This window comes from Cydia pomonella, chromosome 1 (genome assembly GCF_033807575.1).
Source record: "Cydia pomonella isolate Wapato2018A chromosome 1, ilCydPomo1, whole genome shotgun sequence".
In the NCBI taxonomy this organism is placed as follows: Eukaryota; Metazoa; Arthropoda; class Insecta; order Lepidoptera; family Tortricidae; genus Cydia; species Cydia pomonella.
This window is the reverse complement of record NC_084703.1, coordinates 39,665,870-39,691,246: the sequence shown is the minus strand read 5'-3', so window position 1 is coordinate 39,691,246 and position 25,377 is coordinate 39,665,870. Positions and strand designations below refer to the sequence as shown.

Sequence of the window (25,377 nt, the reverse complement as noted above, 5' to 3'; positions counted from 1 at the left end):
GCTTTACAAAAGCCCGCGTTTGACTATACTCGTAACGATATCACAGTTGACAACTGTTTGTTCACAGTTACATAACTAACTATGTTTCAATTATATTAATCTAAGCACGGGTTACTTTACCTATGTGAGTCATTATTTGTGCGTAAATTTATAACACAGCGCTGCTAAAAAAACCGTATTGCATTAGAGTTAAGTAAGGTGCTTTCAGTTTACCTGTCACAGCGAATCCTATATAGGTACTTAGTTCTCGCAATCATAGCTGAAGTAATAATCGCATCGGAATTCAGGCAACGATATTGCATGCGTCGATTAGTTGCGTAAAATAGTATAAAAGACCGGTTCTGCAGTAACCGCTCCATTTTGATCGGCTGACGGAGCAACGCCAGCGCGAGGAAAGTGGAAAAACGTTGAAAACACTTTCCGCTGGTCGCGCATTTATCTGCGATACTTTCAGCTTTGCTTTAAACAGTGCCTTTAGAAACACGCCGTTACTTTACTATTGCAGAGTACATTGTTTTGCAGCTCAGGTTAGTGCGGGTCAGATCGACAATCACTAAATGTATTAGGTCACCCTTGTAATCCCTAAAAGGTGTAACTTTTCAAGCTCTTTGCCGATGAGCTCCTTATTCATGTTTCTATGAAACATTAATCTCTTTTCTAATGAATCTTTTTAAACGTGAACTAACGAAAATATTGATATTTCAGACTGGAAAGTTTACAGTAACTTTAATGGGTAACTGTGAATGCTCGAGTAATTACTTAAATATGTTGGACGGAAATACCTAAAAAAATAACACAATAACCTCCTGACGATCAGTGTCCTACACGTAGTACATACGAGTACTACATAGGCCCCCACTCTATCTCGTCACCCCCGTCAGGAGGATAATGAAACTAAACATATTTTTAACAAAAATCTATGTAAATATTCCCTTTTTGTATAAAGTAAGTATTGTAAATATTTATCTAGGGCTTTACTCTTTAAAAGCGGTGATAGTAGATTTCGCCATTTTCTTGTGATAAAGCAATGACAACTGGAAGTCTTGTGGGAGTTTAGTGTAGGTATCTACATATATATTACGAATGCGGATCGTATATTTTGTAGACTTTTCATTGAAGCTTAGTTCAAATAAGGGAATCTGTATATATAAGTAATTTCATCATTTTAGAGGCATTTATAAATATGTGAACTACTAAACTAAATGTACTTACCTAAAGGTGCAAAATAAAATAAAGCAAAATTGACAATAAATCTGAAATGAAATTGGGCTTGACCGAATAATTAGCGTAACTTAACTACTTACGAGTAGGTATACTGCACAGTTATTGATGCAAAGTTTGGGAACGATCTTTGGGACCATAGCCGTTGTTTATCGATAAACGATAATCGAACCAAGTCCAGTATTACATGGGTCCGGTTTGCAAATCCTTAGTACTTACACTACTTGACACATTCAGTTATGAGCGTAAAAACATTGGCGCCGCCGTGCATTTTAAGAATATTTAAGCTCTATAATTTTTAAGCCTATTGTTAGTTACTTATTGGTAAAACTTGGTTATCTTTCAATATCTCAAATTGGTAAGTTTCACAAAAGAGCCATTTTGAAAAATTTAATTCACTGCGAAATTAATTGTTGTTTTGATTGGATGATGTGTTGCGGTAATGTCCGCAAATGAATTTACGGGACGGTAACTGGTTTCATCATAAGTCACGGGTTAGAGTAGGTGTTGACATTTAGACGGCCGATAGAAAATCGAGACGGAGTCATCTCTAACGGAGGCCCGGGGACCCGCATTGTCAACTTTCACCGTTTGTTAATTTTACCTCCGTGAGGATGCCGAGTTGCGCCATCTCATTTTTAGGGTACCGTAGTAAGAAATGAACTTTTATAGTTTCATCAAATCCGTCAACTATCAGTTCGTCCATCCGTGGTTTAGCTAGAGTAATGTAATTTGTCATGGATTTAAATATTATTGCCCCGACAGGGGAGAAAAAATCTTACTTCCTTATATGAAAAGTGGGGAGGATTTTTTTGCTTAGTGGAGTCATTGTACAGTTTTTTTCATATACACATAAATAAAACGGCCAAGTGCGAGTCGGACTCGCCCATGAAGGGTTCCGTACCATTTATGACGTGACGATTAAAATAAACTACTTACTAGATCTCGTTCAAACCAATTTTCAGTTTCAGTATCAATTCAGTTTAGAAAAAAATGATATTATAAACCTCAATATAATTTTTGAAGACCTATCCATACGTAGATACCCCACACGTATGGATTTGATGACAATTTTTTTTTTGAGTTTCAGTTCTAAGTATGGCGAACCCCCAAAATTTATTGTTTTTTTTTTTTCTATTTTTATGTGAAAATCTTAAGCGGTTCATAGAATTCATCTACTTACCAAGTTTGAACAGTATAGTTCTTATAGTTTCGGAAAAAAGTGGCTGTGACATGAACGGACAGATAGACGGACATGACGAATCCATAAGGGTTCCGTTTTTTGCCATTTGGCTACGGAACCCTTCATTATTCGTAACATGCAGTTTCCCAGTTTTTATAGCACAAAAGAGATAGAACATTACGTTTTTTCTGGCATACTCGTATAGTTCTTACTTCTCACTAGCTGCACAGTTGTTAACTAACAAGAACTAAAAGTGTCAAATGGTGTCTCTACAAGGTAAGTAATGAACGTACCCGGGCGTAGAGTCAGCGGGCCATGTCTTTAGATCACGAGTTAACGCCTCTACTACCTCCGGCCCTCGCCAAGGACACGAGGGCACGCTAGGCGCCCGCGCCCTGTTTTACGACTTCAATCCCCACGTTCCACGGCAGCGCGAGGCATCATACAATATCCAACAAATGATTAAATCTATCACTTTGAGACATTACAATTTCACGACTGACTCTTGAGTTTTGTTTTTAATACGTATGTACTTATCTGTCATTCTTACGCTCCTTTGATAAATTTATACATGCCTGGGGAAATCTGTATCGCAGTTTCGTCAAAGAACAAGGGAGTCAATGCGGAAAGTTTTTAAGGCTTATGAAATATTTAGCAATACATACATATTTGCCTACTTTGGCACTTGTTGACGGCCTTTACAAAGTTGTTATTCTCGGCAGACAAAAGTGAGAGAATATTTATATGCTATACAGAATTCATGTTAGGATAAATTGGGCCCAACATGTTAGAGCCCTAGCTCGTATGACATACATAACCTTATTTCCCTACGGCATGCGACTACGAGTTGTTCTCCATTTTCACAATACTAATGATGGATGTGCCGGTCCAAACGCACCGATTTCACGTTTATTTATTCAAGCGGTAATAATGAAGCGCTTTGTTTGTCTCTGGGCCTATTCCGTTCGTTTTATTTCTTAACAGTAGATTAACGCGACTGACGGGTCCGGTATGGGGTAGATTTTACTTGGTAATGGTTTTTCTCGCCACTTACTGGCAGCTCATTATCGTTACCGCTTGCTGTGAGGACACTGTACGCTGTGCGATGGAGATAACTAAAGCGCTTACCAGATTTATGGTCGCGACTTAATTTAGTTGGTTCTTAGTAAAATATCCCAAGAATTTAATCATCTCTTCCACCGCCTCTATACCGTCCTGTGTTTATTATATCTTTAGATTGAACTTTACTTTTTAACTACGCTTTAAGCACATTTATTTATAACTAAAATAAATAAATAAATGATTTTTATGCTATGGGATCGTGCGAAGTGCATGGTGTCCCCCCCCACACATCTCGAAAGCTGGCAAGCTTAAGAACCAGGCCTTCTTTGATGTAGGTACAGGTACCCTAATAATGTATTCAGTTGAATCATATATTAGAGAGACCAAAATATAAGCAAGCTACCAATAAAGCTTAAAATATTTTGTTTATATATCAAAATGTATATGCCAATTATAAACGTTACTAAGTTCGGTTCGATGGTCAGAGATAATAATGTTAATTTAACTCACACTTGCAATCGAAAACATTATTATGAACAGTCTCTATAGTAAAATGAAAGAAAAAAACATGTTTAAATACATATCAGCTTGTTTCAGTTTAGTACTAGTACTAGTGGCAGGTGAAAACTTTCCCAATTGTCTGTTAAGTTAAAACAGGATAGGGGAAATAGTTACATACGTTGTAAAGTGGAAAACGCGGAGCTACCCGGTCAATTATTTCGATACTGATAGACCGAACCACGATCCGGGTCATACGCCAGCGCGCTCGACCGCAACTGGTTTCGCAGCCAAATTGCACAATCAGGACCGCCATGACGGTGCAAATATGAACTCATATTTATTTAGTTTTGACGTGCATGGTAATTTCGTAAAAGATATGGATGGGTAGTATTTTACTAATATAAACATAATTATATGCCAGAAAATCGATCACTACTTACTTACCGCCCAGTTCAAACTTTAAGATACGTTAAATATTAGGTCTAGATACGATATTGATCGGATATGTCAGTGTCAAAAGTAACATTTTTGTTTGAATAAACGTTATCCGTCACCAATATAGTTTTACTAAGATTGTAGTTTACTTGAACTTAATTTCGTATGCGTTCGAACATTTTTTTCTCTCGAAAGTGGCTTTTGTCAGAAATATTAACTGTGTTAGAACTTATACACGTATGTATAAGTACTTTTAGTATCACAGAGTGGGAGGGTAGTAGTTCTGCCTAAGCGGCTATTCGGATTAATGTTTTATTCATCCCAATTTTAACTGCAAAGGGCTGCAAAGGGCAAATCTGGGGCTTTTTGCTTCTTGGCACCGTATTACATTCAGACTCATATTTACAATTATAATTACGAATTTTCTTTAAAATAGTGATAGCTTTTATATATATATATATATATTATTTATTTAGAAAACAAACAATCACATATACAAATGGATTTGAAGTACAATGTAGCGTACTCAACAGACTTAAGAATCATAGACCTGGAGGTTCATTATTAAGTACATAATGTTAACATACATACTAACAGCATAAAGAAAATGAAATCATGAGCCATACTTAAATTCTATTTACCAGTCTTCAGAGGTAAATCGGTATCTAAATATCACAAGAAATGTCTCTTACGTTCATTGTAATATTTACCTAATACTTTATAATTTGTTTGAAATGATTTGTTTTTGAACACATAATTATATGTCATCGGTAAGGAAACTATTGCACGTACACTTGTTTGAATGTAAATACCAAGTACCCCTTCAAAGACAGCGACGGTAGCCCCGCACCCTAACTGCGGCTTATCCAACGTTACCTCACACACGTCACGTTTCGACACCAGTGCGCGGGTGTAACTTAGGTACCCTGTTTCTGACCCCGTTGCGGTTATGATAAATGACGTGGTTGCGGTATAACTAAGTATATTAGTACAAAAATGTCATTTCGCATCGTGTGAAACCTTAATGTTAAGGGCCACCTCACTCTATCGTCCCTCGAGCGTCAGCGTCTACTCAACGCTATGGCTGCTGCGCTGCTCGACGTAACGTTGGCGCAACTGCGCAAGTGCACATTGACGCCATTTTCTATAGCGCTGACTAAAGTCTAGACGCCGACGCTCAGAAGAAGCTAGTGTGGTGTGGCTCCAATAGAACAAAACATAACACAATTTTTAATTATACATTAGTACAATCGTTCGTGCAGGCATAGAGATACGTTACCTACAATAGGTTGACCTATGATGTAAGGCATGAAGAATATCTACATACTTAGCACTTGCCTGGTAGTACATGGTCTGCGTTTGTTTCGTTTTACTCTGCGCTATTTTCCGCCTGGGTAAAGACAAACCGTATCACAAAAGCTTAAAGTTCCAGTATTCTTCTTTTGTACCACGGGTTAATAATAAAGGGGGAATCGAGTACAACAGCTAGCTTGTTTTCGCATCGACCATGAATCACAGACTACTTAATGGGACTATTAGAATAGATACGCTACTCTTGGATAGTGGGTAAGGTACTCTAGTAGTATGAATTGTATACAGTGTATACATTTCATATAGCGTGTCCACAATACAATCACGATACAACTCACACAAGGTCATACATTTTATAAATTAAGTAATATAAATAATGTTAAATGCAGAGTAATAAATGCCCAATTATACCAAAATATGTTTTTGTTTAACGCACGTGCGACGCATCGTATAAAATGGAATCTGTGCCCGTATTCAGGGTGGAGCGGTGTTTATATTAAAAAGCCGGTCTTCAGTGGCGCTTAATTGCTTGGGCGAGTTGGGCGGCTGCCATACGCTTCAGTATCCTATTACATTTTTGTTAACTTATTTATTATTCTACGTGTTTAAGGGTCTATTCTGAAACTTGCCGACCAAAGGGTGACAACATATAATGAAGTAGATACATATAATATTTTTTGATTTACATTATTTTATTATCTTCGGTTGCATGAAACTAACCGTAAAACTTAAATCATCCTATTAAGTTAAAATTGAAATGGCTGATTGATTGAATAAATGATTACATTAAACAAACGATTTCGTCAATTATTATTACGTACCTACATGTATCATATAATAATATAAAAAGAATCGAATTAGGATTGCAAAATTAGTGTTTTCAATTCACACAATTGTTAACCAACGAAATGTAGAAGGCTTCTTTGAATACCAATCAGCTTAATAAAGGATCATTTTAATTTTTGATTACGATTAAGTTACCGAAGAGTTGCCGATTAGAAAAATGTAGAGCAAGATGTTATAATAATTTTATAGAATCTAACAGTCAAACCTACTCCTCAATCTCATGATATACCGGGTGTTTCCTGTAACACGAGCAAATAATTAAACCATATATTGTACTCCTAAAACGATGACACTTGCATAGTTGTTGCGGATAGGGATCTTAAGACTGCCTTACAAAAAATTCAAAATATATTTGACACCATTTGTAAATGGTCACACGATGTTGGCCTAATCCTCAATGCGGACAAAACGAAGGCCATGCACATACGTTCTTCACATAACAAACTTTCCTACGCTCCAGTAATTAAGGCACACGCACACAGTTGCCTACACATACAACAAATAAACTGCGACTGCCCTACTATAGATTTTGTGAAAGAACATATGTACATTGGCTTACTAATTGACTATAGGTTCAATTGGAAACCGCATACTGAATACGTATGCAATAAACTAAGATCTGTCATAGGAAGGCTAACAATTTTAAGACATAAGATACCATACAACACCCTACGAATGTTATACCTCTCTCTGGCTGAATCGGTAATACGATATGGGCTGAATAGCTACGGAAGGTCATACAAAACTAATATTGCTAAAATATACAATCTACAGAAAACACTGTTGAAAACCATTGTGTTCAAAAACATACAAATAAATAATAGTGATGGCTATCCCCACCTTTTTCAATTTTGTAATGTGCTTCCCGTACAAAACTTAGTCAAGTTAACAATGCTTAAAGAAGATTGCAAGGATGTATCCGATCTAAAGGAATACCATCGTAACAATAGGCTAAGAGGTTTACCTAACTCACATCGATTTATATTACCAACAGTAAAAAATGTGTACGGTATGAGAACCAACTATTACTTGCTTCCAAAAACACTAAACAGCCTTCCGAAACATTTACAAGATTTATACCTAACCAATCCTGAATCAACTAAAGATATAAAAAAATACTTGTTATCATCTAATAACCATGAACATATTTTATAAAGGATAACATTAGAATAATATTAATGTAACATGTGTACAATATTATAACATAACTAAATTCTTAGTGCATTAGTCCGAACTCTGGCTGTAAACAAGCCATCTTTGGCTTAGCAGTTAAGAAATAAGAAACTCTGCGATTAATTTAATGTTTAGAACTTTAATAAATAAATAAATAAAAAAAATATATAACTTTTGATTAACAATTTTTAAAAAATAAGAAATCTTTAGATTTTAACTTTTCATACAAATTTGACATTATTTTCAATGTACGCTGACATCAGTGTGTTTGACGTTGCTTGTCTCGCTTTAAACATAACAAAATACATTGTGTCTTAGAATTAACTTAAATGTGTAATAAAAAACAAAACATAAGTTATTTTTCAAAGTTGTTGAACAAATGTTGGTCAGTTTGAGGAGTACAGCCTACAGTTTAATTCATTGCTCCTGTTACAGGAAACACCCGGTATAAGACGCTTGCTAGGCGCTAAATGTTATATAAGACGTCGCGTTACACACTCGTACATAATTCTGAAAATACTATTCTATGTCCTTTCCCGGGCCTCAAACTATCTCCATGCCAAATTTCATCTAAATCGGTTCAGCGGTTTAATCGTGAAGAGGCAACAGAGAGACAGACATTACTTTCTCATAATTACAATATTATAACAAGGAATTTCCCGTGCAATATTTTATGTGCGTTTCGCATTCCATTCGCTCGCTTGAAATAGTGTGTATTACTGCAATGTTCTGCCGCCAGAGTGCAGCACTAGCACATAATGTAAACCGTAGATTAACTTATACATACTATGCCTTAAACAGTTTTTTGACAAGTTTTCACTAAGACTTTGATGCATCAAGGCGGTTTGTTTACAGAGAGTTTACCGCGAAACGCAAAAATCGTAAATTGGTTATCTGCCTCTCTATCGAATATGCAAGAGTGATAGAGGCAAATAACGAAACTTCGATTTTCGTGTTTCGTGGTCGGGGCCTCAGCTTGTGCTAGTAGCGCCGTCTACGCAGAGTTTTGCGTAATAACTATCCCCTATTAAAAACCTGTAATATACGCATTCTGTTATCCCTTCTATCTTCGTCGTTAAAAGTAAAACAATCTCATGTAATAGCTTAACATCACCCGTGACTGCGTCATCATTAATCAAGGCTCCTGGCACAAAGGTGAAGTCAGGGTCCATTATGTACCCATTGGCCATTGTCTCGTGTATTGTGAATATCTTCACAGCGTACGTAATTTCCATCGCCAACGGTGTCGCACGGTCATTAATCTCAACTAAAAAATTGCTTGCTATTAAAGATAATTCTCTGTTGAAAATCTGCTGATCACTAGACAGAGTTTGTAATTATTATTTGGTGAAAGTATGATAGATGATAAAAACCCTACAAAGTAAGTAGGTAGACAGGCAAGTTGGTACCTAAGTATCTATCAAATATGTATTTTCAATCATTTTATATCATTTACGAGTAAGTTGTGTTTAATCCAGTAGTATGCCAAATTTATTGAAATGTTAACAATTAGATGATTAATCTTTTAATACATATTTTTTTATTGAAATATTAACAAAAACCGCGTTATTGTTGACTTAAACTTAATTTACTGCAGTGTTGTAAATTGCCATATTGACCTAATGTACGGTTAACCCGTTCATTCGAATACTGTGTGGTAGTAGTAGGGACAATGCTCTACGTTATTTTGTAGCTATGGTATTGCCTTCACATTTTGTATAATGGTGTTCCGTTTTTTCTTCGACAGTTCGTCTCAATGACTTCTAGGAAACGAGTGGCAAAGCAGTACAATAATTTTACGAGTATCTATCTATATCTAAATAAATACTATACCTAGTAAAAAAATCTAATCTTAGGTAATATGTCCTATCCAGTGTGTCCTGTTATTTACTTAAGTGTCTCGGCAAAAACAATAGGCTAATACGTCTGAAAAACTTTGATCCGACTACGGGTTTTTGTAAAAACTGCAGAGATGACCCCCGCCCTCCATAGAAACTTGTTTCCCCCCCTGGTTTTACTGTTTATGGTAGGCTCACATAAGTATTAAGTGCTGAGATTACACAGTCAGTGCAACCAAAATATTAATAGTACTGGGCATGACTGGGTCTACATAGGCATGCATAGCATAGGCATAACAAGTATAATTTTATCATGTCAAAGTTATAGCAAAATCTGAAAGCGATTCTACTTGATATGCAGAACCACTGCTGTCACGACTTTTTAGTATTATTTCTTAATAGATTTTGAATGTGTTTTTTTTCTTTTTTCAGTTCATTACTTGTCCAAGATTGCAGTTGACCGTGGAGTGGATGATGCTCAAATACTGATATCACCAGGATGTGCCTTAAATTTTATGGTGCAACTAGGACAATGATAATCGTGACGATTCTAGTGCTTGTGAGTGTGGTGGGTGCAAACGTGAACATCACGGAGGTGGCCAGGGGACAGTCCCGGGTAGCGTGGCTCCGGACTCTGATGGACCACCACGACTGGCCGGCGTACGTAGACAAAGAAGGCATCGCCCTGCCTCCGCAGTGCAAGGATGACCTCAAGACCTATTTTGCGGCTTTAAATGATGGCAAAGTGTGGGCTTCTAAAAGTGAGTACACATGTAAACTATAGATCGGCTATTCTCCGAAAACGTGCACTGTAATACCAATGTGAGCCCAATATCAGCGCGGCCCGTTTGCATAAAATGACGAGATTCAATATCGCAATATGAATGTATTGCAAGAATATTGGCATTGTATTTTCCGTCTCTGAATACACCCCCATTTTTGTTCCAATAACGTCTCTGTTCTGTAATAACATACGGAAGCTCGAAGCGAAGGCATTCAGGTGTGATTTTACTGCCTGCCATGCGAAAAATGCGGAATTATCTGTAATCGTCATTTATTTTTATATTTTCACGGTCACTAAATCAAATAATTATGAAAATAGCATTTTAAAATTTGTGTTGCTACAGTGCCGGATTTCTTCCAATTAAAACTATTTATATTTCGATGCGATCTTCAATTTCAGTCCTGGGTATGCTGTAGCCGAAGTGTCCATAAATTACATTTCCATACACCATCGTTTTCACTATTAACTGGCAGAATGTCCTTCAACAGTCAGTTAATAATGTTAAAAAAAGTGCCGATGCCCGCAATTAGAATGTGTGTTCGAAATTAGTTACATAATGTAAGTTTAAATTTGATGTCACACTGGTGGGAATTAAAGAGTGGCTTGAATAGCCCTTGAAAAAAGATGAAAAGTGAGTAATCGAGCAAATTAATCTGTCACAATCATTTCCAATTTGAAGGACGCATTGCATCACGTTTTATGAGTATTTCGATGAGCATGACCCAATTTTTTTCTACGCGTACGCTGAATAGTAATAGAGTCGGCGTAGATTAATTGACTTGTTTTATAATCGCGATATGCATGTAGTGTTTCTTTGTGGAAGGTTACATAATTGTAATCAAACAAAAACCACGAAAGCCCGCAGCCGGCGAATCGCTGAGCAACTGGGTCAGCTGAAGGATCGGTGCCATCGAACATGCTGACACACGACTCATTTGTCATGTAAGCAAATATAATGAACTGGGTGTCAGATCCGAAGTCTGTGCTGGCCTGACGTTACGACTGTTAATACTACTGTAGATAAACTTTGTATCTTTAGGTATTTAAATAAAATCTACTCTCCAGTGGCTCCTTAAGCCAGTTGAGGGTAGATGAAAATATTACATATTCGAATAATGTAGGTTAAAGTCAGGTCGTTCAGTGACAAACCCAGGCGGTTTTATATTTGGTTGGTTAACTAATAAATTGTATATTATGACTATCAGAAAATGTACAAATTGTTTGTTAACTTTTATTTAAATACCTAAAGATACAGAGTATAGATGAAGTCTGCTAGCTGTACAATCATAACATACGTACGGATAGATATCATACTCCATGGCAAGCCAACATGCTGTTTTGTTATTAAAGATCCCTGAATTCGTACATAGTTCAACACGTGTTCAAAACCATTCTTAAAATACACGAACCACCAAAAATAATTTATATTCTGTCTCAAAATCGTACTGAAGATATGTCTGATCTGGATCCATCCTACCTAATTGGATCCGGATAAAAAATCCCCATCACTAATCGACACATTAGATAAAATAGTACAAGCTATGATTTAGGGGTTGCAGTACTACTTAGAATATCGCTCAGCAATTCTGACAAAACCATTACATAGATAAGTACTTAGGTGCTAACTTTTGCAGCTTACCAAATGCTTGGAAACTTATGGCCACGGTTTACCCCTTTATACGTTAGCTATAACTATTATAATTAGGTACCTACTACTCGCCAACAAAGTCTTTACGAAGCCTTTGTTGGCGGGTACTAGACTCCCAACAGAAACTTAATAGTTTATGCCTCAACTGGCATATTTAAGATATAATAAACTAGCTGTTGCCCGCAACTTCGTACGCGTAGATTTTTAGGTTGGACATTGAGCATTGTACAGCAAAAGTTAATAGTAAGATAATCTATTTTTGCCAACACGTGTTATTTATATTTCACAATGCAGTTTAAAGTCCCTTGCTAAAAATATATTCTTCTCGATACGAACCCTCTCAACCCTCATAGAAGAAAAAGTTCCAAAAAATATACCACTTATGCGTAACATTACTATTAATCTAATAGATACAATACATGATGATAAATTATATTTTTAAAAACATAACTTATATAGTTTTTATATTTATTTTAGTTTTTTTAGGCTCTAGGATGGCAGAGATTTTATAGTCCAGACTGCGCAAGTGTTATTTTAAACGTCAAACTTCTACAACGCCTATTAAAATCGCTGCCAACTTAACTTGGTCGAATTCTATACGTATATTTTTACGAGTATACAGCCACCATCTTTTGTACCTGTACCCCTAGTGTAACTTTGATCGACATCATAACGTGACGAACGCGTTTGCGTTAAGTCTCATTTTGTATAGGATTTTGAGGTTCCAAAACGTCCCGCTTGGCGCGCTCTTCCTAAATCCAATACAAAATGAGACTAAACGCAAACGCGTACGTCAAGTTTCAAAATCGAATTTAGTTACACTAGGGGTACTGACCTTAACTTATAAGACGGATATAGCCTCCATACATGAGCATATATTATTACTGTAAATAGCCTAAGTTTGGCTTACCGTTTGTCAAATATTAGAAGAGCAAATACTCGAGCGTAGACGTAATGCATTATGTAAATAAGATTCTTATTTCGAAAAGTGTGAGTGAAAGTAAAAATATTTCGTGAACATTATGGGTATCATAGGGAAACTGACATCGTTACAGAGTTTTTGGGTGTGGGGTAATAAAAATATTCAAATAGTATTTTTATTTATTAATGTAAAAATGTGTAAATTTGGTCGTAGTACCTACTTTGTAGAAACGCAATATCGGCTTATTAAGAACGCTTTCCTTCCTTTGTATTATACAATATTCTATTACTATGAAATCGTTATAAAGTTAAATGTAATTAAAATGTATGCCCTATAGAACATAATGGGCAAGAGCTTAACCTAAAACGTCACGTTATACTTAACGAATTTGTATTTAATCCGATTATGAACGCGAACTGATGTGACGTTTCTATACTACCCGGGATCTGCGCCGCCCGCAAAATGAGACAGTTTTGATTGGCAGAGCTGCAAAAATAATTGCTTTAAATGAAGGAATCCTGCGCCTCACAAATTTGTCATATCAGTTAATTTTTATTAAATAATGATTTGTTATAGATCTCATAAGTCAAATTCAAACTTGAATAATCTGAGCTTGATTTGACATGTCATAATTCGCAGATGAACTGCCGCGCCAATATGTAAGTACGATCAAGATGGACTCAATGATATAATAACTAAATATATATACCTACGCGCTTCAAAATTGTAGCACTTAACTTTTGACGATACAATCATACAGTTTGCTCTTAGTCGTTGGACTTTTAACTATGACGCGCAAGTAACAAACTCTACTTAGGTATTCTTTCAATTATTCTATCTTTTACGTATTTTGCGTATGTAGGTAAACAATACAATAAGCAATGTGAGTGTGTGCTGCCATGACGTTGGAAACATTTTTTCGCTTGTTGTGTTAGGGTGTGCCATATAATATCATTGGATGGGCTGCGAGTAATATCAAACAAGTTCAAATTTTTAATTTTAGATTTTCGGTACTGGTCCCGTCAAGAGTAGGGCCAATGATCGATAACTTAGAATAATAACTTAGAATAGTACTATAAAATCAAAAGACCTACCTTATTCTCCTAAAAATTGTGTTTGCGCGTAAATTTTTTGCCTAGTCATGAGCTTCAATATACTTAAACTAGGGCTCGGAACTGGTTTATTTTTAAATCCCAAAATAGCCCAATATTTTTAATTATTTTATACTCTTTGCGTAGGACTGGATCATGTTTTTAGGCAACAACTTCGCATTATTACATAATCACATTAAAAATGAAATAATAAACCAAAGAACGAAAAAGAACGTAATAATACCGGTATTTTTTGTATGTATGTATGTATGAAGAATAAACCGGTTCCGAGCCTTGACTTAAACACTTTAAGTTACCTATCTGCTTAGTACAGAACGTCCAAATGTGTTGGTGAAGTAATATTACACTTGGCTCCCATTTTCACATTTTTGGTTTTGATGCGATGAGGGACAGAAAATATTATTACGTCAGTGCATCTCATTAGCATCTTTTTATATCTTGCTTGTTCCTTCCTTTCATAGTTACTACCGGATTCAAAGCTACCGATAAACAATAACTTTCCCTCATTGTTGAAGTTTTCTTAATCTCAAGAGCCTCACACAGCACAGGTATATTTCTAACCTATCTTTTCTCCTTGGCGGGGATTAGAGCTTTGTCAAACTTTATGAGTGACCGGGCTTGTCCATGACAAGCTACCAGACTTTGGTGAACTGTATTTAGGTATCTAAGCCAAAGGACTGTAAGGCCATAGCGTTGAAAGGTGTCAGAATATCGTTTCGTAAACGAATGAATTCCGTAATTTAAACATCTAAAGTAGGCTATACCTACTGATATACTGGACATATTAATCTACCTCCCGCTGGCTTTCGCTCCGCATACTAGGAGTAGTATTTGTGCTAACTAACAAATTTCCGAGCTAACTACTTAACTGTTTGGCGTTTTGTATTTTTTCCCATATTCAAAGATTTTTTACTGTTTTCCGGAATAAAAAAGCGCAGTCATGTTTTAAAAGCACAAACATTAGTCCACGAAACCTTTTTTTGAGATGATTAAAATGAATAAAGGAACTTGCACAAATTTGGTCATTAGTTTTATAATCCTACATGAAACGATCAAACCCAACCACAATCACATTATGTTGTTGACCCTATTTAATTTCAGTTTGCATTAATTCTATTGCTTACTCACAATTTCATTACCATTTTTATGTAGAAGGGTTTCATTGATATTCTAAGTTAATAGTTTTTATAATTTCTTCCTTCTGGCCTTCAGAAAGGGGTTTGATGGTCCTTTATTACATTATATGTTGGAACTTTATGATATCTCCCATTTGCTTATTTAGGTACTTAGTATGTTAATTGCGGTCGTAAACGGCTAAGAAAAAGACCTTAGTAACGGTCAAAGTGGCTCGCTAAATATTATGATCTAAGTAATAACCGTGTTGATTATTTGTAATATTTTAACGATGGTCACGAAGATGATGATGTATAGATCACAGTTATAATATTGTTATCTTAGGTCTTATATTCGTACTACCATTATTTAACTAGTATTTAAATAGCAAAATGGGGGATGGTGTTACTTAGATAATATATAATGTACTTAAGAGCTGGCGTAAAGCCAGGAAATTAGAAGGAGACAAAAGGTATAGCACGCCGCGCGAAAGCTGCGACTGAAGAAATGACCATCGCGCGGGTTGTTCCTTTTATTATCTCAATATATTTTATACTAAAATTATACTGACTATAATATGCAGGGTATCGATATTACAAATGAAAATATAAATGAACATTAGACATGTTTTCTTGATTTTTTTCTACCAAGCCAACTTTGTAATATACAATTTTTTTTTCTATTTATTTAGAAACAAACAGTCATACACAATTTTTGATCAAAACTTATAGACAAAAAATAGACCTATAGTTTCATATGTAGAAATAAAATATAAACAGGTCCGTGGCTATTACAAAAAACAAAAATACTTAAATCACATCACAAATGAAAATATAAATGAACATTAGACATGTTTTCTTGATTTTTCATACCAAGCCAACTTTGTAATATACAAATGAAAATATAAATGAACATTAGATATGTTTTCTTGATTTTTCCTACCAAGCCAACTTTGTAATATACAAATGAAAATATAAATGAACATTAGACATGTTTTCTTGATTTTTCCTACCAAGCCAACTTTGTAATATACAAATGAAAATATAAATGAACATTAGATATGTTTTCTTGATTTTTCCTACCAAGCCAACTTTGTAATATACAAATGAAAATATAAATGAACATTAGACATGTTTTCTTGATTTTTCCTACCAAGCCAACTTTGTAATATACAAATGAAAATATAAATGAACATTAGACATGTTTTCTTGATTTTTCCTACCAAGCCAACTTTGTAATATACAAATGAAAATATAAATGAACATTAGATATGTTTTCTTGATTTTTCCTACCAAGCCAACTTTGTAATATACAAATGAAAATATAAATGAACATTAGACATGTTTTCTTGATTTTTCCTACCAAGCCAACTTTGTAATATACAAATGAAAATATAAATGAACATTAGACATGTTTTCTTGATTTTTCATACCAAGCCAACTTTGTAATATACAAATGAAAATATAAATGAACATTAGACATGTTTTCTTGATTTTTCCTACCAAGCCAACTTCACCATTTTAAGGTATTGGTTGGAGGCTGCCCTTGCAAATATAGTCTACTTTCCGTGTAACATTTTTCATGGCCACTGCCCTTGGTTAAAACGGGTACAGATTCAATATAAAAACTACAATTTTGCGTTAGCCCTTCTTGGTTGCGTTTTAGAGGAGGAAACAGTCGAGAGCGAAACCTCGAGTTTTGAGTTTTTGCGTGAGAATTTTAGTCCGAGCTGCAGATGTCCTTATCCCACGCACGCACTGCCACCCATTGCAGCGCGACTGAAATATAGCTTCAAAAATTCGTGATTTGAATAGTTGCTCAGCTAGGAATTGCTTTTAATAAGAACACGAGACGCAAAGCTTTTCAGCGTTTTTCTCTTTGGTCAGACTTCTGCTGCTCCATTTTTTACCTTCAATTTAAAAAGAAATGCTGTGATCAAATGAGTCGATCTGCATTTATTTATTTTTTGTTAGATTTAGCTATTATCGTCTAAGTAATTGTATATTAGCTGGAATAAACGGTCTTAAGCCAAGCACACGCACGCCTTATGATTGTTAGAGTACCGGCTCGGCTCTACAAGTTCTGAGCATACCGTACGAATACCTAAGATCAAGTAAGAGGTAAACTTGTGCATGCCTTTTCGAGTTGCCACCGTAATATACGTCAATACCTCATAACTTTGATATATGCAAAGTACGTTCTTACAAAAAAAATATCTTTTTTTAGCAGATTTTGTTTATGAAATACATCAAAGAGATCAGCTACGCTCGGACCTGGAATTATGTCGATAACCTCGTCTATTGCGTCATGCAGGTATGCTAACCTCAATATGGGTAATTATTATAGTTTAATTAGGTAGTTATTTTCATTCATTCAAATCATTTATCAGTGTATCGCAGTAGCATATCAGCATAATGGTAGAAAACTTTTCGATTCATTGGAGTGATAGCGATAGCTACCATATGTCTACTTTCCCCTTTTTCACGTAAACGGACATCATTTATAGCCACGGTCACGACACGACCTACACGGCTACCACCAGTTTGACACTGTTAAGGCGGTCGTAGTAAGGCTACTGTTATAGCTACAAGTACATACTTATGTGTTGCAGATATACACAGTAAGCATGTGCAACACTTTATGAAACTTGTTCTCATAATCGCTCGGTTGTTTAATGAAATTTCAACTAGTTATAATCTTTCTACAAAAACCATTTTGTGACTGGTTACATTATCTACACGAATCATTTTCATGAAAAAACATAAGAAGCATATCAAATGTACCAGTTATATCTATCTTTGTACTTATTGTAAACCCATGAATAACTTTCAATATACATAAATTGCTTCTTGTAAGTGAAACCCACCGACCGATCATAAATCTTTGGTCAAACGACACGAAACAAAAGCCGTGGATATCGAAGCGGCCTCGCTGTGGGAGTTTTTATATTAGTTTCATTATTATAATATCGCCCGTGTCTTGTCTACCAGCGATAAATTAGTCTAATTTCATACAAAGGGCACCTAAATAATGTCCTGTAAACAGATGCTTTATATAAATTTTTCAATTCTAGCCCTCAATAACATGACATTACGAGTCAAGGTACGCGTCTCCGTGATTGACACGATCTATAACCTCGTTAAATATCAATTATGTCATGGCGTGTCATAAATGTCATAATTAAGGGAAACGGGTCTTAATTGCTGTCACTTTGTCTGTTATTACAGCGCACACATTCGCCTCGGTGTAACGGTAATGAGAACCTGTAGCCGGCGGACTAAGAAACAGATGTCTCACGGTCCGTTTCGAAGGTTAAGATACATCAAAAAATTCCTAAAGATACCTACGATATGGATTGAATATGCCAGTGTCTAAAGTGACGTTTTTTGTCTGAAGAACGTCAATTTTGACACTGACATATCGTACTGACGTATCTTTAGCAAATGTTTGACGTATCTTAAAGTTCAAATCGGGCCGTCAGTTATTGTCATCACAGGGTAATATTTATGTCGTCACCACCCTTTGCTAACTTAACCAGCTAAAGTTGAGCGAACATTACGAATAAGCCCAGTAAAGATTATGCAAAGCTTTTAATTAGAATATCCTGTTTATTTTTTCATTTTAAGTCTGTATCAACATAAATTAACTATAATATAGTATAAATCAAACATATAGTAAAAATAAAATAAAGTATAAATCAACATCAAAAAAGGAATCGGTTTATATGGCCATTAACATTATACAAGGGCGTTTTTTCTAGGCATATAATAAATAATAGAATAAATATGTTTATTAGCGTGCTTATACATTTTACTCTACAATCAGTAAATAAAAAGTAAAATCGTGCAAAATATGTTCACCCAGATTCACAAAATATTTATGGGGTTGATGGATGTATTTCTATTCCACCAAACTAGCGGACCGTAAAATGACTAGAGTAATTTTTCATTTTTGTAGTATTAATATAGCACATGTTAAATATTTCTTATCTGACGTGATTAAATCGTTGGTAGCCTAGTGGTAACAGCGTGCGACTTTTAATCCGGGCGTCGCCTGTCTCAATTCTGGCTCGTACCAATAAGTTATGTATGATATGTTATTATTATTTATTTAATGTTTTAACTGAAACAATAATCTTTTAACTGATACGAGTACATATTTAATAAATGAGTCGCTTAATATGTAACTTTGGGTCGTTACGAGTATGAATTAATTACTTTTCATTATTCTTTCCATATAATTTGTTTTCATGTTCTTTAAAGAGTTATAAATTAAATAATTGTAACCAAACATGTACGTATCTCAGTAAGTCCAAAAGGACGCATCTAAAATTAATAGACAAACAGAGCTTTCGGGTTTGATTTGGGTATGTTTGACTACAAATATCCCACAGACTGCTCTCCGCTGCCCGTTCCTGAATGATTTAGTTTTATCGTTACATTGGGTTGAAAAGAGTTATTGGACTCACGACGCGGGAACGATTTGTATAAGAAGTCACTCCGAAACCGAAGGGCGCACTACTAGTTTGTGACCGCCTACCTATATCAGGCCGGGGTCTGCACGGCATCGGCAAATTAAAGTCTGCAGCATCGTCCAGACTGAGGTTCAGACGCAAAAATTAGCAACGACTTTTTGCGTCCATATACAAAAGTGTACTGTACATAGAAATGTTAATAGATCGCAGAATCATTGAATCTACATTTTATTTCACGATATTGATTAAAAAAATATAGGAATACGACATTATAACACAAATTTACTAAGTCTCACAGTAAGCTCAATAAGCCTTGTGTTGTGGGTACTTAAACAACGATGTTTATAACATATAAATATTTATAAATACCTAATTACCTACATAGAAAACACCCATGACTCATGAACGTATCCGTGCTCATCACACAAATAACAATGACAAAAACACCCAAAAAACCCACCCAAAAACCCAAAAATTGACCCAGTGGTTGACTGGTAGAGAATGCCTTAAGGTATTAAGTCCACCATTTGTACTTAATATTTTATGTGCAATAAAGTATAAAATAAATAAATAAATGCCCTTACCAAGATTTGAATCCGGGACCATCGGCCTCATAGAGAGGGTCACTACCTCACTACTCACTGGGCCAGACAGTACCCCTAGTGTAAATAAATTCGATTTCGAAACGTGACGTACGCGTTTGCGTTTAGTCTCATTTTGTATGTGATTTAGAAAGAGCGCGCCAAGCGGGACGTTTTGGAAACTCAAAATCCTATACAAAATGAGACTTAACGCAAACGCGTTCGTCACGTTATGATGTCGATTAAATTTACACTAGAGGTACTGGTCGTCTAAACTCGTTGAAACTCGTTTGGTATAGCCTAGATATATACATTCAACTTAAAGGGGAAGCAAAGGGATGAAAAGGTTTGAAAAACCACATGTATAAAACTGACATTAACACACGTAAGTACATAAACATATTTATAATCAATACACAAGTATTAAGAAACTAAATAATTTAATGAAAATTTTGTAATTCTAACAAACCTCATACAAGACCGGTTTCTATAGGAGAACACTTTCCAATGATATCGTGCAAGGCACTAAAACTGGATCAGTTATGTCACTGGTAAGCTTGAATGGGAAAACCATTCATTCATTGCCCATCTTAAAGACTATGCACTCGAACCTAGTAGTAGTAATAAGAGACACAGGTTATTTTTTATAGAAATTTCTTTACAACGAGACTTCGTTTCAGTACACTTTAAGGAGGAAAACCGCAACCAAATAACTCTAGACCCTACTACTCATAGTGTTGTGTTCCTGTCGGTGAGTAAGGTTGCTCGAGCTCAACGAGGGTTGCGGAGTGTTAGGTTCGGCAACGCGCATGTAACTCTTTTGGAGTTGCAGGCGTCCATAGGCTACGGAGACTTACCATCAGGCGGGCCGTATGCTTGTTTGCCACCGACGCATTATAAAAAAGAAGCTTTAAGCCAGGAATTAGCAGGGGACAAAGGATGTGCGCCGCGCTAATCACTCAATCAATCAATCAAAATCAATTTAAATTACTAGAAATTCACTCTGAAAATACCTATACCTAATTTTGTTTAAAATCTTGCTCGTCAGATCCCTCGGCTATATCACTAGTTACTAGTCTACTCGACAACTTCAAAAAGGTGTATGGCTAAAAATACGTGTGATGCCTAATTGGATTTGGATTAATGTATAGAAAAATGTATTCGAAGCGTTAATTAGCATAAAGGCCAATACCAAAAAAAGGCGGAAAAAAGAAGACATTTCCTTTTTCACCAAGGTCTCAAAAAGTATTAACATTTATATTTATTATTTAACGCTGAACAAAATTAATGATTTTAAAACTTTTATACAAGGAGGGCTCCACAAAGCATTAAAAGATTTTAAGACAATTATTTATACATGTATATGAATCTGTATATAACAATACTAATAAAATAAATTTATAGCTCCAATAAGGATTTTTGAGTTGATTAGAATAACAGAAAGTAAATAGTTACAAAATGCAAAATATAAATTTACAATGTCAAAACTTACGAAAATACAAGAACAATAAAAATAAAAACGATAAATAAAAAGTCAATTAATCTCCAATAGGAACAGTCCTTATATTTAAATCAGTCAGTTGTTATATTTACATAGAGTAGGTATAAAATAACACAAATAATATCTCCCAATATGAATGGTCAACACACAACAATATAAAAAAACAATGAAATTGTATCTCCCAATAAGGATCGTCTGTATAAACAATGTCAATAAAGAACAATAAGAATAAAACAGCCGTCTTCTTAATACATGTTATACACCTTTTTTGCGCTTTAAGCTTATAAATTTTATGGAGATATTACCGTACTCATGCTATGTGAAAAATACTATAATAATAAAAATAACTAAACGTCTACGTACGATATCCTAACTAAATTTGTCCTTTTCAATAATGTCGTATTTATCTTTCAAAGCAAAAATGGACGGTTAATAGACATTATACAGAAAGCACAGCGCCTAGGGCCATTATACTTAAAAAGTCTTGACCACACGATATCTCACGCCCTCCTTCTGTAGCTGTCAGTTGAATATTAAAAATGCAAATTTTACTTTCTTAGTATTACGATTATGACTAAATATCTTTCATTAAGAAACATCATCATAAGTATATATGCTTCGAAAATGGGTAGTATATACTACTGAATCGGTGAGCTCCACCTTAGGCCCTGTCTTCACTTTCCATCAGGTGTGACTAGAGCCAATCGCCGATCAGTTTTTAATAAAAAAATAAAAATGTGCGTCGGTAAAAAATAAAAACCGATAGGTACTTTTTTTTTAGATTACAGTAGATTAGCTTCCTCCGTTTATTTCACTGGAAGGAATACCTCAAAGAGCTAATTTCACATTTGTAGCTACCTATTTGTTAAATGTATCTGTACTTATTAGCTATGTATCTACTTACCTGCTTATTTTGTATATTATTTACATTAACAGTTATAAGATAAGTAGCTCCAAGTAAGACTTGTAGTTAAAGGTTTATATGAGACACGATATTTCTGAGATAAAATTAATTCGCTATGCTTATAGCAAATTATGAAACGGTGTAATATCGTTGTGTCGAATACAATTTGGAGCGCATCCGCTAACCGAAGTGAGAAAATAATGCTTTATTGGTGAGGAATCTACGCAGGCATGTCAAAAGCGCCAACAGAACACAAACCGCGGCCCGTGGCTGTGACATAACTCGGCGCAAGGCAGCACCGCGCTTGCGCAAACACCGCATAATGTATTTAATCGCAAATTTCATTATTTAGTAACGCGTGAAAGTGCGATTCTATCCACTTATGCGAACCATTACAAAGTATTGCTCATCACAATCTATTGTTAAATAAGCAAAGCTTTGACCTAGTGATGTGATGTGCCTTGTCGATAAAGTGGAAATAATGCCAGCTACGGTCTTCAACGTTACTGGAAACATTGGTTTGACTTTTTTCAGTATTATTAAACCCTTATTTAGACAACATTAAAAACACTGGAAATAACTACAGACCCTCTTTTTGCATTGTTTTACCGAAACAGAATAATAACAATTACCTATTGTGCGGCAAGGCGGTTTGAACTCTCGGGCTTGTATTTAAATAAATACTTATTAAACGTTTACTGTAACGAATGACAAGATAATAAATGACGAATTGATTTATTTTACCTAACCAGGATAATGTTCATGTTTCTTAATCAGGAGGTTGAATTCCCGGCCTTCCAATTAAATACATATTTATTAAAAGGTTTAATGTAACGAAAAACAGTATAATAAATGACGAATTGCTTTACCATTATTAAGGGGCCCACCCATTACCAGTCCACCTGCATTCTCTGGTCCTATCGGGCTATAACAACTAATTTAAATTGTTCGTCCATACTTGCAAAGTAAAAATAATTATTTGCTGAACTTTGCTCGAAGGTACCACACTACATTCACCACCAAATAAAAAGCTAGAGTAAAATACAAAGCTATTCTAAAAAAATAACCAGTGGAAAGTTGTCGGTAAAAAGAATACTGATAAAAAACCCCATCACTACTTTAAACCGATTTAGCATAATCCACGCCAACCTTAAATTCATTATTCATGCAGCCGTCGCCTACAGTTTGTTTGACCTGCGCGTAAACGACAGTTAAATCATAACCTGCACCTTGCTCACTAATGTTTGTTTGTGCATAAGATCATTAGCATTATTAGACGAACTTACGAGTAAGTACTTATGTGGTAAAAGGTATAGGTAAAACAGGATTGTGGGCTGAGTGAGACAGATTGCCTCTTCGGGGAGAGATTTTGCCCAAGTCTGCTATTTGTGTAGGGGCGAGTCTTCATCAATCACGCTCGCATCTTGTCACTTGTTGCAATATGGTTCCTATTTGCACATCCTCAAGGAGCTTATTTGCTATAAGTAACACTATGTCTAACTACAAGATCGTATGATCGCATTTCTTGGGCTGAAAATTACATACATAAGTACCTGCAAGTTTTTTTTTAACAGTAAAGCTATAACGGCCTTAGCAAAGGAGCTACGAACTAAAAACTTACAGTACCTATGCAATTAAAACTGCAAGCGGCCATGCAGTTGGCGAGGAACAGAAGCCTAGTCTTCAACAGAAGGACATGATGTCACGATCCTAAATATTGAGGGAACGACTGAAGAAGAATCAATAGCGCAGTGAAATACGCCCGGCAAATGTCGAAATGATGTTTTTTTTTTACATTTAAAAGTCATCTCAAATTCAGAGTTTCACTAATGACTAGGAATCGTAATAGTTTTTATGTAAACTTGATAAATTGTTAATTTATGTTTAGTTTGGCCTTTTTCACTAAATATTTATTTCCTTTTTTCTTCCGAGTCAAACGAGTCTTACGGCATATACTTACATTAATACGTTCTCGGCGTTTGAATGACATGAGCTTACGACTTTCCACGCAGTTTGGAACAAAGTGACAAGATGTTACCTACGGTTTTGTCGGAACGACATTATTTGGACCCAATTTATTTCTTACGCCTTTTAGAGTTTGTAGACTAAATTGTATAAACATATTTTTTACTAAACTAAGACAATCTAAGGAGCCATACATTGAAACGCTAATACGCGCACAATTAAAATTATGAAACGCACAATTAATTAAGTAATCACAACAACGTGTATCTATCTAAATTGATCTGATCACCCGCGAATATTATGTGGGCCAGTGGCCGACCATGACAGTGACGGTGTTCACCGCGCCTTTTTAATTACTACATATAATGTTATGAAATAGCCCGCACGAGACTACAGGCGTAATCTGATTATAATAATGGATTAAGAATTAGATCTGGATCACATATGGATCTGATCTGTCAGTGTCAAAAGTGACGTTTTTGGTTGAAAAAATGACAGTCAATCCAGATCTAAAAAAATCCAGATCTTAAAATCAGAATACGCCTGTTAGTCTAAGTCCAAGAGATAAGAATATTATTATCATATTTCCCATTTTGATTTGGAAGCGTCTCCAACGTCGTCTTGTGACGTAACCATACAGGTTGTAAAAATTGGGGGGATCCGTTCAGATCAGTTTGGTATTGTGTTTTGATAAGCAAAAAGTAGACGAAAATTCTTTTTTTCTATGGGGTAGGTCTTCCAAGTCGGGCAACTCTCTATACAAAGGGCAAAAAATTTTTTGTCACAATTTTTTTTCTTCTATC

General features: G+C 35.4%; 1 protein-coding gene across 2 annotated transcripts in view; it reads left to right on the top strand.

Annotated features, from left to right (window-relative positions):
- Nucleotides 1-25,377, top strand: part of LOC133523091 (nose resistant to fluoxetine protein 6-like) — a 63,237-nt gene that overhangs the window by 1,496 nt on the left and 36,364 nt on the right. The window contains exon 2 of one of the 2 annotated variants that reach the window (XM_061858610.1): nucleotides 10,003-10,331. In XM_061858610.1, coding sequence (XP_061714594.1) covers nucleotides 10,070-10,331 — 262 coding nt within the window. In that variant the 5' untranslated portion in view covers nucleotides 10,003-10,069. Of the gene's footprint in view, nucleotides 1-9,738; nucleotides 10,332-25,377 lie in introns of those variants that run through there. The other variant, XM_061858601.1, reaches the window with a different exon arrangement.